The 15,961-nt window shown below is 29.8% G+C and overlaps 1 protein-coding gene across 2 annotated transcripts in view; it reads left to right on the top strand.

The window, feature by feature from the left end:
- Positions 1–3,833: 3,833 nt before the first annotated feature.
- LOC105135835 (protein NRT1/ PTR FAMILY 5.10-like) overlaps positions 3,834–15,961 on the top strand; it is a 21,954-nt gene continuing 9,826 nt past the window's right edge. The window contains exons 1-4 of one of the 2 annotated variants that reach the window (XM_011040902.1): positions 3,834–4,026; positions 4,116–4,333; positions 4,475–5,016; positions 5,640–6,195. In XM_011040902.1, the coding sequence (XP_011039204.1) occupies positions 3,909–4,026; positions 4,116–4,333; positions 4,475–5,016; positions 5,640–6,195 (1,434 nt within the window). In that variant the 5' untranslated portion in view covers positions 3,834–3,908. Of the gene's footprint in view, positions 4,027–4,115; positions 4,334–4,474; positions 5,017–5,639; positions 6,446–15,961 lie in introns of both variants that reach the window. The other variant, XM_011040901.1, reaches the window with a different exon arrangement.

The following is a 15,961-nucleotide window of genomic DNA, read 5'->3' as shown; positions in this document are numbered from 1 at the left end:
CCGGGTTATTTATTACTTCGACACTCCTGCACTTAGGAGAAGACATCAATCTTTTAGTCGTGTCAAACTATATGTTACAAGAGATAAGCATTCTAGTAATACATCTTCACATACCATGCAAGATGGAAATAACGAAGAATATATAGAAGCAGAACCACAACAAACCACTGGCAATGAAGAAGACCAAATAGAGGTACTGCAACAAGAAACTCAAGTACCTCAGTTGCCAGCTTTCCTACTTCAATTGTGTCCTGAGTTTAAATCTGTAACTGAACCTTAAGTAAGTTCTGAGACTCAACTCAAGATTCTACCGTACAGAACCATAAGAGGAAAACCCAAAACTGCGTATAAACCACTTCTCACCTCTAAACCTCATTATCCTATGAGTAATTTTGTGTCCTACCATAGATTATTAAAGGAAAATGAAATATGAATCAAATATCTGCTATATCTATTCCTAACAGTGTGCAGGAAGCCATGACAGATTCAAGATGGAAAGAGACTATGAATGAAGAAATGAGATCCCTTGAAAAAAAATTACACATGAGAAGTGGTTGAACTTCCTACAGGAAAGGTACCGGTTGGATGTCGGTAGGTGTTTACCATTAAACACAAAGCGAATGGCACCATTGAAAGGTTTAAAGCAAGGCTAGTCCTCAAAGGATACACTCAAACTTATGGGATTGATTATATGGAAACATTTGCACCGGTGGCCAAGATAAATACTGTTCATATCCTACTATCTTTGGTTGTGAACCTTGACTGGCCCCTATATCAACTTGACTTAAAAAATGCATTTTTACATGGGGATCTCCAAGAAAAAGTATATATGGAATTATCTCCTGGATGTATTATGCAAATCAAAGGAAGCACAAAGGTATACAGGTTAAAGAAATCCCTATATGGGTTAAAGCAATCTCTAAGAGCATGGTTTGGGAGGTTTACTAATTTCATGAAATCCATTGGATACAAGCAAAGCAACTCAGACCATATGTTATTCTTGAAAACTAAAAAGGGAGAAGTCACAGCTCTGATTGTATACGTAGATGATATGATAGTAACCGGAAATAATCCTGGAGAGCAGAAAGCGTTACAGAATTGTCTTGCCCAGGAATTTGAAATGAAATCTCTAGGTCACTTAAAATACTTTCTTGTTATTGAAGTATCAAGATCGAAAGAAGGAATTTTTCTGTCTCAATGAAAGTATGACCTATATTTGTTAAAAGAAACAGGTATGACAGCTTGTAGTCCTGTCAGCACTCTTATAGAAGAAAACCTAAAACTGAGTATACATCCATAACAAATCCACACTAATAAAAAACATTATCAGAGACTATTGGGAAGATTAATGTATCTTGCACATACCAGACCTGATTTAGCTTATGCTTTAAGTGTAATTAGTCAGTTTACGCTCTCCCCTAGTGAAGAACATATGAAAGTTGTCACCCGTATCTTGCGCTACTTGACATCATCTCCAGGTAAAGGAATTTTATTTAAAAAGAGGGATAACTTGAAGATTAATGGATATAACGATGTTGATTGGGCAGGGTCAATACAGGATCGAAGATCTACATCGGGATATTTCACATTTGTGGGTGGAAACTTAGTCACCTGGCGAAGTAAAAAACAAGAAGTAGTAGTTAGATCCTCAGCTGAAGCTGAATACAGGGGAATGGCCAAAGTGATATGTGAATTATTATGGATAAAAAATTTGATGCAGGAATTACAGGTTAAGCAAACAGGTCCTATGAGATTGTATTGTGATAGCAAGGCAGCATGTGACATTGCTGAAAACGCTGTCCAAAATGATAGAACTAAGCATGTTGAAGTTGATAGACATTTTATCAAGGAAAAATTGGAAGCAAAAATTATCGAAGTTCCTCATATTCGATCACAAGATCAGCTTATAGATGTGCTGATGAAAGCAACATCCAGCCAAGTTTTTCATACCAATCTTGACAAATTAGGCATGAATGATATCTATGCACCAATTTGAAAGGGGGTATTAACATTATGTTAGTTTCACCTTGTTGTTACTCATGCAGAATATGGTTATATCACTTAGGAATTCATTTGTAACAAACTGCAATTGTAGAGGTCTTTCCGTAAAAGTCAAGGAATAGTTTCTACTGCTTACTGCTATATAAAAGTAGATATATTGATGAATTAAAAAAAATAGAACTTGAAATTTGTATACAAATATTATGAATAAAATTTATAGAGTGAAACTCGTTTTATCAAAGGATCCCTTCCTTATTGTCCTTTGCTAAGCTCTTTATTATTAGATTTGTATCCACAAAACATTGGTGTTGGAATACCAGTTAAGATTTTCTACTTTTTTTCCTTATAGTGGAGCTTGGTTGAAAATATCTTAAATTCATTTTTTTCCCCTACAATTCTCAATCGTGATTCTTTCTTATATGAATTATGGTTGATATCATATCCTTTGTCTAAGCTCTAATTTAGTGCTTAGTATTATATTTTAAAAAAAATTAAATTTTTTTATTTTAAATTAATATTTTCAAATCATTATTATATTTTCAAACAGAAAATACTTTTAACTAGAATCCTGTATGTTTTGGTTGAAATATCTTAAAAAACAATGCTGAACACATCTTTAATCTGCTAAAAGATTGTGCGATGCAAACAGGAAGGAATATATATCTGGCGGTCATGTGATGCCCAGTTTTAGTGTAGGTTTAGGATTGTTTTTTAAATAGAACTTGTTAAAATTTAATTTTTTAATTTTTTAATATTTAAATTAATTTTTTTAAAAAAATATTTTGTTAATATATATTTTAAAAATAAAAATAAAAAATAAACTCTTAACAAACTGAGTTTGTTAATGACTCCTGAAACTCTTTACCATTTTTTTTTTTAAAAGGAAATCATCATGCAAACGACTGTCGTCTACCCCAGGTGTCTTCTTCAACCTCTAGGCCCGTTGTCTTCCATGGCAGTGCTGAAGGTCATTTAAAGTCCCAATTTAACCTATAAATTCATCACCTCAACGTATAATATGTATTTATAGATCCAAATAAAACAAAATAACACCAAAAGACAAATATCCAAATCAAATGGTTTTAAGAGTTTGTATTAAATCTTTCGATCCGAATCCGCAATCAACAATTAGAACATGAGATCTAGCGGATGTACCACTGCCGAATATGTTTTTCCGGCAACCCTTTTTCTCTCCCCCCTCCCTTTCTTGTCTAACATGTGAATGGTACGGTACACCTTACCATCTAAGCCTTCAAAAATTCTTTCGCCGCGTGTTGTTCATAGAAAGACCATCTTAATTTTAAAGCTTTAGTGATCATCTAAACCCTTAAAAAATCATTCGCTACCTGTTGTTTATCTAGGAATCTTTTCAATGATTTATATAATTCTTCGAAATATGAGTGGAAAAGACATTAAGTTCTTATTTGTTTTTTTATGTTTTAAAAAATTTAAAATTGTTTTATTGTTTTTTTATTTTAAATTAATATTTTTTAATATTTTCAAATTATTTTAATATAATAATATTAAAACAATAAAAAATATTATTTTAATATATTTCTAAATAAAAAACAATTTAAAATAAAAACCACAACTGCACCTCAAAATACTCCATTAAAAATAACAAAAGCATGGCGCATTGCAAAAGTTTAGTAATAAAATATGTGGAAGAGCACTCAAATGGTGAGCCCACATTTATTAATATATTTTTAAATAAAAAATATTTTAAAAAATAATAACAACCTCATTTCTAAACTAAACATTCATAGGTAATAGCAAAAGAAGCTTTGCAAAAGTTTTGTAATAAAATATGTAGAAGGGCACTCAAATGGTGAGCCCATGCCCATCAATAATTTAAACACTGCATCGATTATCGAGAGTAGTGGTGTGGCTAGGGCTAGCAGAAAGATATGGCCATCGAAACTCCGCTGTTAGTGGACAACCCTGTGGAAGACTCTGTTGACTACAAAGGCCGTCCGGTTTACAGATTCAATTCTGGAGGATGGAAATCCACACTTTTTATTATAGGTATGTGCTGGTAGCCAAACTAAACATCACTCAAAAGATATTTGGTATTTAGTATGATGTAAATTAACCCGGCTAGTCTGCATATGCAGTTGTGGAAGTTGCAGAGAGGTCTGCATATCTTGGGATAGCAGGGAACTTGATAACGTATTTGACAGGGCCCTTAGGACAGTCAACGGTTACTGCTGCAGAGAACATGAATGTTTGGTCTGGAACATCATGGTTGCTGCCTTTGTTAGGTGCATTTGTTGCTGATTCTTTCATTGGTAGATACAGAACCATTGTTGTCTCTACGCTTATCTACATCTTGGTAACTACTTAAATTTTCTTTCTCCTGTTTTTTATTTTACAAAGGCGTGACGGTTTGATTGTGATTGTCTAATACTTGCTAACATAACTGTTCATGTTAGTCTGGACATAAGAGCATCTATAACGTAATCTCAATTCACAGGGACTTGGCTTGCTGGCTCTATCAGCTGTTCTTCCTCCTCTCAGCTCTTCTGGCTGCCAAAGTTCCGATAGTGCCGGGTCGTGCTCTCCTGATCCTGTTCTGATTTTGTTCTTCTTTGCTTTCTATCTAGTAGCACTTGGACAAGGTGGATTCAGGCCTTGTGTTCAGGCTTTTGGAGCTGATCAGTTTGATGGACAAGACCCTGAGGAGCGCAAAGCCAAAAGCTCGTTCTTCAACTGGTGGAATTTTTTTATGAATGCTGGCGTCATAGTAATCCTACTGGCCTTAAACTACATCCAAGACAACATTAATTGGGTTCTGGGATTTGGGATCCCATGTCTTCTTTTGGCCGGAGCACTTGCAATATTCTTACTTGGAACTAGGACATATCGGTATAGTATCAGAAGGGAAGAGAAACATGCGTTTTTGAGAGTCGGTCGGGTCTTTCTTGCGACTTATAGGAATTGGCGAATCACTACTGCAGTACCCTTTGAAGAAGAAACTCACAGAGCCCAACCTCACCCAAGTTCTGGGCAATTCAAGTAAGTGAACTCGTGTTACGACTTCTTGAGAATTTTTATAGAAGCGAATATTGACGATACATCAAGCAGAAAGCAGTTTTCTGATAAATCAAGAGCCTTTTGGAAGTACAAACCATTTTTAATTCGTAATGTCAAGGTTTTCTTGTGCTTACTGTTTTCAATGAAGCATCCAGTAAAATACTTGGTAAAAACCATTATGATCATCCAGTGAAATACTTGGTAAAAACCATTATGATTTGTTAAAGCATTCTCAATTTGATTGGCAGACAAATCCTTGCACTATATTAATCCATAATTTATTAAATCAGAATACGTTTAATACCAAATAAATGTAAGATTCCTGTCCTGAAGATAAACCCTTACTCTATCACTTCATAGAGTTGTCCACTACATGATATTTAACCAGTGACCAGGGATAAACAGATGCAAAAGTCCATCAGAGGCTGGTGTATCAAAGTCCCAAGCCATGGTTGATTAGTTGCAGTGTCTCAAAGGGGCCTGCAGATGCTCCACTGCCTGTATTTAACCAGTGGGAACCTTGTTTTTCGAGTGGTGAAACAAAAAAAAAATTAGCTGAACTTTCACTTTCTAAGATTGTAATTTTCAATTTTCCAATGTGGCAGGTTTCTGAACAAAGCCCTGCTTGACCCTAATGACTCGAAGGGAGACAGTATGGTTTGTAGCCTCAGAGAAGTAGAAGAAGCCAAGGCAGTACTTAGGCTTGTTCCGATATGGACAACGTGCTTGATATATGCTATTGTGGTCGCACAGCCCACAACTTTGTTTACTAGGCAAGCCATAACCATGAATAGATCAGTTTCAGCGTATCTCGAATTTCCCGCAGCTTCAGTTCAATTATTTATTCCTGCCACGGTTGTTGTTTTAGTTGCAATCTACGATCGTGCCTTTGTCCCTGTAGCCAGGGCTTTAACTGGGGAACCTTCTGGCATTACAATGCTACAAAGAATCGGTACTGGGGTGTTCTTATCTTTTCTTGCCATGGTAGTTGCTGCTGTAGTCGAAATGAAGAGGCTCGAGAAAGCTCAACAATATGGACTCGTGGATACGCCATATGTGACGATTCCCATGAGTGCTTGGTGGTTAATTCCTCAAAATGTCTTGCTCGGTGCTGCTGATGTGTTCACCATGATTGGAATGCAAGAATTCTTCTATGATCAGGTCCCAAGTGGATTAAGGAGCGTGGGTCTTGCTCTTTTCCTCAGTGTCATCGGCGTAGGAAACTTTCTAAGCAGCTTTCTTATCTCCATCATTGATAAAGCAACCGGTGGGGAAGGTCATTATAGCTGGTTTGCCAATAACCTGAATCGGGCACATCTTGATTACTTTTACTGGCTACTAGCTGCGTTGAGCGCTGTACAGATGGTTGCTTTCTTGTATTTTGGAAAGTCTTACATTTATAGCAGGGGAGGCGCGACATAAAAGCAGTGAGTTATGTATAGATATTTTTTATATGAAAATAATATTTTTTATTTTTAATATTAATATATCAAAAACCACCTACATTATAAAAATAATAATTAAAAATAAAAAATACCTTCTGACAAAAAAAACACATGGTTAATAATACTTTTAGCGTGGCCAACCGACGATTATTAGTCATAAGCATTTATAAAGTATTTTTAAATGATTTATAAAATATTTGTAACCTAAATTTTATAGGTTAATTTATTAAACTTGCGACTTGTATCATAATCTTTACTAAATTTAAATTTTTTTTAAAAAAACTATTTTTAATTTAATGATATTATAAAAAAATTAAATGCTTATAAAAATTAAATATTAACTATATATTAAAATATTTGTTTAAGATTTTAATAACCTTGTGAAAAAAAAAACGTAAAAGATTATAACAACCAATTTAAAATTAAAAAAAATTAAAAAAAAAATAGAATGTAGAATTTTTTAGAAAAAGGAAAGGGGATTTGTTTTTGAAAAATTAAGTGGTTGCATTGTTAATATAAACAATAAAGAAAACAGTGCAGCACCATAATGTTTTTCATTTTTTTAGTAGAATACTAGATTATTTATCTATATTATTTTATAAGTTAGATCAATTTTTAAAAAAAAAATCATATAAAAATTGACCAATTAGATCCAAACAACTTAGCAAGTCTAAAAACATCTTAGATAATAAAAAAATATATAATTTGACTAAAAAAATTAAAGATAATATTTTTTTAATGTTAAAAAAATACATATTAGATCAACCCATATCAACTCAAGTTAATTTATAAAATTTATATATAGGTTATGAGATCATGATAACCTCGTAAAAAAACACACAAAAAAACATATTAAACTTAATTTCCAATCAAATTAGTTTAAAAAATAAAAACACAAAATAATTAGAAAATAATAAAAATATTCTAATTCAATCCGAGTTAAACTATCAAATTTAAATTATTAAATTAAAATAATTTAATAAAAAATTAAAATAAATTATAAAATTAAATTATAATTAATAATTTAAATATAGATTTGGGTATGATTGATTGTTAAAATTGATCGAGAAAGAGCAATTGATCGGAAAAAAAACATTTGAAATCCAACTGAAAAGGAAATATGGTAATTGTAAGACTTTTAATAGCATGTAAAAAGCCATTTGGCTTCCAAAGGATGCCAAGGGCAACCGGCCTCAGCATCTAAAGAGATGGGAAGATGAAATTTTAAATTTCTTGCAAAATCTCCATAAATTGCACAAAAACTCTTGATCAAATGGGAAAAGAGGAGGGTTGGAAGATTCAGGGAGGTTATTTGCACAGGATTGAGGGAGTTAAAGCTTGGGAGGAGGAGGAGGAGGAGAAAATTTTGAGAATGAAAGTAGGGGAGAAAGTAAGGAAATCCTTCTCATTTTTCTTCTTCAATTCTTCATGTTACACTGTAATAATTCTTGATTTGGAGCAATTAATGAAAATTATGCAAGTTTAATAATTGAACATAAATTTTTAGGTGGAGAAAATTAGGGATTCGAGGAATTACTTGTTTAAATTGCTGAAATGATGTTATAGTCATGTTGGTGAGTATAATTACGGGCTGGGATAATTTTTTTAAATTTTCAATTATAAAAAAATTAAAAGAAGAATTAAAATTAAAATAATAAGAATTAAATCTTGTACAACAATTATTTAAAAAAACTAATTATAAATTAAATTGAAAAAATAAAGAAAATAATAAAATAAAAGCAATAAAAAAATGAGTACCAAAATTAGAAACAAAATAAAATAAAATAAAATTCTAAAGCATAAGATAAAAAAATTCTAAAGAACAAAATAAAAAAAATATTAAGGATAAAAAAATTATAATTAAAAAAATAAAAACATGATTAGATATAAAAATTAAAAATTAAGATATAAAATTTTTAAAAAAAATCAAGAAGTATTAAAATCAAAATAACAAAAATTAAATTTAAAATAAATACAATTTGAAGAACACAATTGATTTTTTTAAAGTTCGGCACCAATACTAGGCCCACAGAAAAAGGAAAAAAATTATTGTCGGCTAAACTGCCGTCAACCTGACCAAATATATCACTTCAATACTTATTAGATGAGATGGTGATGAACAATTTCAGACCACCACAGTACTCCTCACATGCCTACTAAATGATGTGCAGATGATGATGTGGGAATAGCATGCATTATTCTTCTATTGATTTATTAATGTTTTAATAATTCAAATTACTAAATAGGCTTAAGGGTGTATGAATATTATAAAAAAATATGCTGCAAAGATTAAAAAAAAGCCTTCTCAAGCTATCCTTAGATTTTTTAATGGAGATTTTGAATGCTTGAATTTACCTGGTGTATGCATTTGAGTGTTCTAATTTTTCAATTAAGCTAAAATAAGTATCTAATTCTTTTATTTTGTATAATAAAGTGTTTAAGTGGATTTTTGTTAATCAAATTCTACGGCAACTCTTAATTAATGATATTTACATTGACAGTTGAGAAAATATTTAGGGCCAATATTATCAACCAATGGGACGCTATCTCATAAAGTCCACCAAAATCTAGCTGAAAAATAGAAAATAATAATTATTTAATTAAAAATATATATTAAATCGATATTTTGTTCCGTAAAAAGAAGGTGTTATGGTGTAAATTACGTAAAAAAAAAAAATAATTGATGGAAAAAAATAGAAATAAAAAGTAATGAGGGCCATTGTGTAAATATAAAAAAAATTAGTCTATAAATGCTTCATTTCTCCTTTTTTAGCCGATGGTTTGAAACATAGAAAGGGGGAGGATTTGTGTGATTCTTTTCTACCTAAATTCTCACTGATTTCACCAATAAAAATGTGTAACTAGAGTGGTTAACATCAAGAAGAGTGATTTTAATATGGTGGGTGCTTTAGAAGAAGAAATTCAAACTAGAGTTTGAAAAAAAAAAAGAGAATAAGATTTGATTTTTTTTTCTTGCATTCTTTCCTTGAATCATTATTAAAGTGAGGTAAATAACATACTCCAAGTGATTAATTTCTTTAATTTTATGTTTGGTGAAAGATTATGTAAAATTGTGAAAATGTGGGTTTTATAATATAAATTATGGGAATAATTGAAATTATGAATGAATCATGTTAAAAAGCATGAATTATGATTGGGTAAGTGTTTAAGTTTGAATAAAAAACAAAATTTCTTTCCCCCTTTTTATTAGAATTGTCAGCCAAATAGAAAAGAAATTGGAAGATTTAAGGTTTTAATGCAATTGTTTGGAGAATGTGGAAAAATATAGGTTTATAAGTGTTTTTATATGAAATGAGTAAGAATTTTCAAGAGAAAAGAAAATTCCTAACTTTCTTCTTCAGGTGGATTTCATAAAAAAGAAGAAGAAAACTTGGCTAGAAATTGAGTGTTGATAAATTATTGAGAAATCTTGTCAAATTGCAAATAATTAATATTGATAGGTTAACTGAATAATGATTTTTATAAAAATAACTAAAAAGAAAATTTTATCCTCCTTGAATTAAAAGTTTAATCAAACTTAATTAAGGATATTGGGTTTAATCAATAAATGTGTAAGTGGTATCAGAATTATACTAGTTCAAATAAATAAATAATGATGTAGTAAATTGTGTTAGTACAGAGGAGGCTGCAATATCTAATCAGCAATAAGGACCTCTTAAGTTATTGACATGTACAATTTTAATCATGATTAATGAGATCAGGTTTTTAGATACATTATACTCTCAAGCTAGAAAGTAGATGTATGGATAGATAATTTTGTTAAGAAATTATTGTAATTGGAAGAATTATTATTTTATTGTAATACACTATTGTGTTTAAGAATTGTAATGTTTATCTTAATTATTTATGTGTGATGTTATTTATGATGTTGCTATTATTAAGTTGGATTATGGTTGGTTATATATATATTTTGAGCACAATTATCTTTGAGAGAAATTGATGTATGCTATGAATTAATTAGCTTTAAATAATTGTTCTATAGAAAAATGAAAATGAGATATTTTATATTCTGGTTGAATTTTAAAAGTTTAAATGATGGGATAAAAATTGTAATTGATGTTTGCAAGTTGAAAAATATTAAATCGATAACTTAGTATAAAAAATTACAAAGGAGACTTTGTTGAAATTTCAGTGTGTGTGTGTGTATATATAACTTAGTATTATAATCACAAGAAAATCTAATAATCTATGAGAATCTAAATAAAAGTACTAGTTGTGTAAAGGAAAAATGTATTGCCTCTGGAATACCCTACCCATGGTAAGTTGTTTTGTTGTTTGTTCCAAATCATGTTTATATGCATTAGTCTATCAAATATTCGAGAAAGTTTCTCCTCAATAAAAAAATTCTTATCTCATTAAGTTAAAATATAACTATTTTTAAACCTAGACAAGTTTGTCTAAGGTTTAAGAAAATTCTACCTTAGTAAGAAAATTTTTATCTTATCAAGTTAAAACTTTATTATCCTAAAAGCTCATAAATAAAAAAAAGATTTTTATTTGAAATTTTGGTCAAATCCTAATGGACAATTACAAATATTTTGTAATACCCATTAATTATTATTTTTTTAAATACGATAAAAATAATTTTTTTTTTCATATAAAATAAGCATGAAAAATTTAAAATCTAGTTATATGCAAATCAAGTAAAATATATTTTTTGTATTGTTGAAATGAGGAATCGTGCTAGAAATTTTTGAAATTTTTTAAAATTTGAATAAGAAATGGATATTACAAAGACTGAATATTGATAAGCTTATGTGAATTGTTATTGGTGTTAGCTTATAAAAAATGATATAAAACTATAAAAAATTAATTTAATATTTTTTATGATTTTAATATGCTAATATTAAAAATAAAAAATTATATCCTCTTAAAATCACACTCATATTTTGAGTATACACGTCAACATGTCATGTCACAACCAAATCAAGTGCGTCTTTTTCATCCTATAAATCTTTATCCATTTGAATTGCTTTCATTATTTTTTTTTCATGATTTCCAGGTGCATGCACTGTTTAACGGGTCATGCATCTCTTTGAAAGCTCGCGCCGCGTATGAAATGTTTCATCACTTCTTGCTCGGGAATTCTCATGAAGTCCAGAAACGAGAATTTTCCCATTATTATTATTATTATTATTATTATAGAAAATACCAAAACTTTTAACAATTCAAAATGATTTTTCTTACAATTCTGTCCTCAAATTTTGTTTCTCTCTAATTGTATCCTTTTGTACCCAAATTCATAACCAAATTATCAAGAACTGTTAAGGAGGGATAAAATTAAAAAGAGAGAACCAAAGTGTAAAAAACAAGAGAAAAGGTGTGGTGGTTTAAAAAATAAAGCAAAAAGTTCACTTTGATCTTCTTATTTTTTACATTATAACTTTTTGGTCCCTTTATTTTTTCAAAAAATCAATTGTTGTATAAAAAATTATTTTTTATCTTTTTATTTTTTCATTATTTTTCTTCTACTTTCATCCTTCAATGAATGTCTGTTTTTTATTAATTATTTTTAATTTTAATAATTTTTCAGCAAATTTTTATTATTTTTTTCTAATAGAATATAATTTAATCTTTACTTAGTCTATGAATAAGATGTAAGTATTTTTTCTGATATTATAAGATATTATTTATGTATAACCCTATTTATATTTATTTTTTTTAATTTTATTTGATCGCTTTCCTTCTACATGTTATTTTTTTCATTGTTATTTTTTCATGATTCAATTTTTAAGATCAAATATCTACTACAACATCCATCTCTCAATATTTCTATTTAGTCTTTGATTAAATATTATTTAATTTTTATTTGGTTTATATATAAGATGATAATTTTTTTTCTAATATGTATAATCTTACATAATATTTTTTTAATTTTTTTAATTTTTTCATGTATATATCTATTTTTATTATCATTTGATTAAATAAAAAATTAAATTGAATAAATGCAAAAACTTTTTTTATTTATAATCAAGATTTGTTTGTCAAAAAAATACATTAAAAAGCCAACATATTTTTTTAATTAAAAACAATTATTCCACCTGCGACATTGGCATCAAACCAACACGGTTTTTGTTCTCTATCTCGATCTCTATCTTTTGTTCTTTGAAAAAAAAACCACAAAACGAAGTCAATGAATAGCATTGAATTTCAAGTTTGAAGATGAACGGTCTTTCATTAATTGAGGAGTATTTGTTTTGCTTTTTTAAAAAACAAATATTGCCACGTGTCACCTTCTCTTGCCTTTTAGATCGAATTTAACGAATATTTAGATTTAGTTGTGATTATTTTTTAAAATATATTTTTTGTAGAAATATATTAAAATAATATTTTTTATTTTTAAAAATTATTTTTTAAATCAGTATATTAAAATACTTCAAAATATATAAAAAATAATTTTTAATAAAAAAATTAAATTTTCATGAAAAACACTTCTCACCATGTTTCTAAACTGAGCTTTGAAAATCAACTGATGGAAGCTGCTCTGCATTGTCTAATGCAAAACTACAAGAGACAGAGAAAAAAAATTGAAAAAGATTGGGATATTAATTAACATTGACTGATTAAGCAGGGAGTGTTTCAACCAATTAACCTTCTGGTTATTATTTCTATATATAATGTGTCTTTATCCTCTTCAGCACAGGAAAAATCCCTAGAAAATTTTAAATATTTTTAAAAACTTCGTTTATAATTTTGCTTAATATTCTATTCACCTTGAACCGGATTAGATTTGGAGTGTACTGGGTGGTTTGATTCAAAATATAATCATCTAATCGATATAAGTTGATGGTAAAAAAAATATATTTTATCTTATAAATATAAATTTAAAGGTGTTTAGAAGTATAATAATAGTTGTTTTTCAAAATATTTTGTAATTGAAAATATATTAAAATAATATTTTTTATTTTTAAAAATTAGTTTTTGATATGGAAAATAAAAAAATCTAAAAATATTTAAATAAAAAATGATTTAAAAAATAAAAATATGCTATATTAATATTTTTTTATTTTTAAAAATTAATTTTTGATATCCTTCGTTTCGGTTTGTTCACTGTGCATCACAAAACCTGTCATACTCATATCCTCGCGGAACAGGCACTAAAGCTTTTTGTGCTGATTAATTTGCAAGCAACCTCTCTCTCTCTCGCTCTACTCTACAGTCCCACACGTAACCTCTCCTTTTGAATTTCCCATGAAAGAAACTTGCTGGAAAACAGATCAGATTCATTTCCATTTTAAAATTCAAAAAAAGAGGAACGGACAGACGGCAAATAACCAGTCAACAGCTTCGGCTATGGCTCTTTGGTATTTGTGAGCCCCACTCTCAGATCTTCTTCCCCCCTGCCCCTGTTCATTCTGTCCCATTCTGGTCCCAAATAACCAGTCAACTTGAGTTTTTCATGGCTATGTTCTGATCTGGTGAATATTAACCTTTGTCTTGCATGATCTCACTTGTTTCTAGAAATCAGTCCTACATGGGAATAAGGAACACTTCAATTCTTAAGTCGGCATAAAATAAAGAATGGTATAACGGAGGAGAAGGAGAAAAAAATAAGTTATAGGGAATGCACATCTAACTAGAAATTGTATATTGTATATTTTGATGACTTCTTACTTCTAGAGCTAGTAAGGCATGCATCCTTGCTTGGCTCATGGACTATAATAGCATGGCTGGCTTTGGCTTGCTATGCCTTCTTGCTCGGTATATCAAGTTCCTTAGAATTTTTTTATGTGATATTTTTTTTTATTAACATTAGTGTTTGAGATAATCTATTGGTAACTTGATTAATTTTATCGACTTTGAAATTAACGATTATATAAATTTTTGGTGGTCCTAAAATTCGTGAAACTCGATCTAATAAATTTTAAAAAACAAATCTAAAACCTGATCAGTTGAATTATATATCTCAACATTAATTGATGTATTACAATTTATTAACTATACATTTATTGATTTCCATGTCATGATTGCTGTGCCACAATTTATTAACTATACATTTATTGATTTCCATGTCATGATTGCTGTGCCATACATGTTGTTAATGATAATATTCTTGTTAGTAATGCTATGGCTTAGAAAAGACTATATATATACATGAAAAGTTTACATACAATTTCTGGGCGCTTGAAAAACTCATGAAAAAGTGTTTGATAGGATTGGACAGACAATCTCAATACCAGATTTGTTGCTGGAATTCCAGCAATTTGGGCTTGCTTGCGTTGGAAAAATATAAAAATATGGGACTAAATATGTGTTTTGGATTTCTTGGAAAACAAATGCATGAATAAAAAACAAACATTTTATTTTTAAGTTTTAGTTGGGTTTAATCTAGACATTCTATTTTTTCATCACAAAATATTAAAGAACAAATAGTAGCTAATATTTGTGGGAAAAGAACGCGTGTATGAAAACTTGGAGTTTGAGTTTTTATGGCGTAGTTGTGTTTAATCTAGGTTTTACATGAACATTTTTTTTTTAAAAAAATAGAAGGTTAAATAGGTGTTTTTTATCATAAAAAAATGCATGAAATAAAAACTAGATTTTTTTAAGGAAATCATCATGCAAACGACTGGTGTCTTCTTCAACCTCTAGGCCCGTTGTTTTCCATGGCAGTGTTGAAGGTGATTTAAAGTCCCAATTTAACGCATAAATTCATCAACTCAACGTATAACATGTATTTCTAGATCCAAATAAAACAAAATAACACCAAAAAACAAATATTCAAATCAAATGGTTTTAAGAGTTCGTGTCAAATCATTCGATCGGAATCCGCAATCAACAATTAGAACATGGATCTAGCGGATGTACCACTGCCGAATATGTTTTTCCGGCAACCCTTTTTCTCTCCCCCCTCCCTTTCTTGTCTAACATGTGAATGGTACACCTTACCATCTAAACCTTTAAAAAAAATTTCGCCAGGTGTTGTTTATAAAAAGATCATTTTAATTTTAAAGCTTCAGCGATCATCTAAATCCTTAAAAATTCATTCGCTACCTGTTGTTTTTCTAAGAATCTTTTCAATCATTTATATAATTCTTTAAAATATACAGTGAGTGGAAAAGACACCAAGTACGAACAAAAGCATTGCAAAAGTTTTGTAATAAAAGATGCAGAAGAGCACTCAAATGGTGAACCCATGCCCATCAGTAATTGCTGACAATAAGATAGGATTTTAAACACTGTATCGATCATCGAGAGTAGTGGTGTGGCTAGGGCTCGCAGAAAGATATGGCCATCGAAACTCCGCTGTTATTGGACAACCCTGAGGAGGACTCTGTTGACTACAAAGGCCGTCCGGTTTATAGATTCAATTCTGGAGGATGGAAATCTACACTTTTTATTATAGGTATGTATTGGTAGCAAAACTAGACATCACTCAAAAGATATTTGGTATTTTGTTTGACGTAAATTAACCCAGCTAGTCTGCTTATGCAGTTGTGGAAGTTGCAGAGAGGTCTGCA

Source organism: Populus euphratica, unplaced genomic scaffold, assembly GCF_000495115.2.
Source record: "Populus euphratica unplaced genomic scaffold, PopEup_1.0 scaffold234.1, whole genome shotgun sequence".
Taxonomy (NCBI): domain Eukaryota; kingdom Viridiplantae; phylum Streptophyta; class Magnoliopsida; order Malpighiales; family Salicaceae; genus Populus; species Populus euphratica.
Note: the sequence above shows the minus strand (reverse complement) of the source record. Positions and strands in the feature narration are given on the sequence as shown.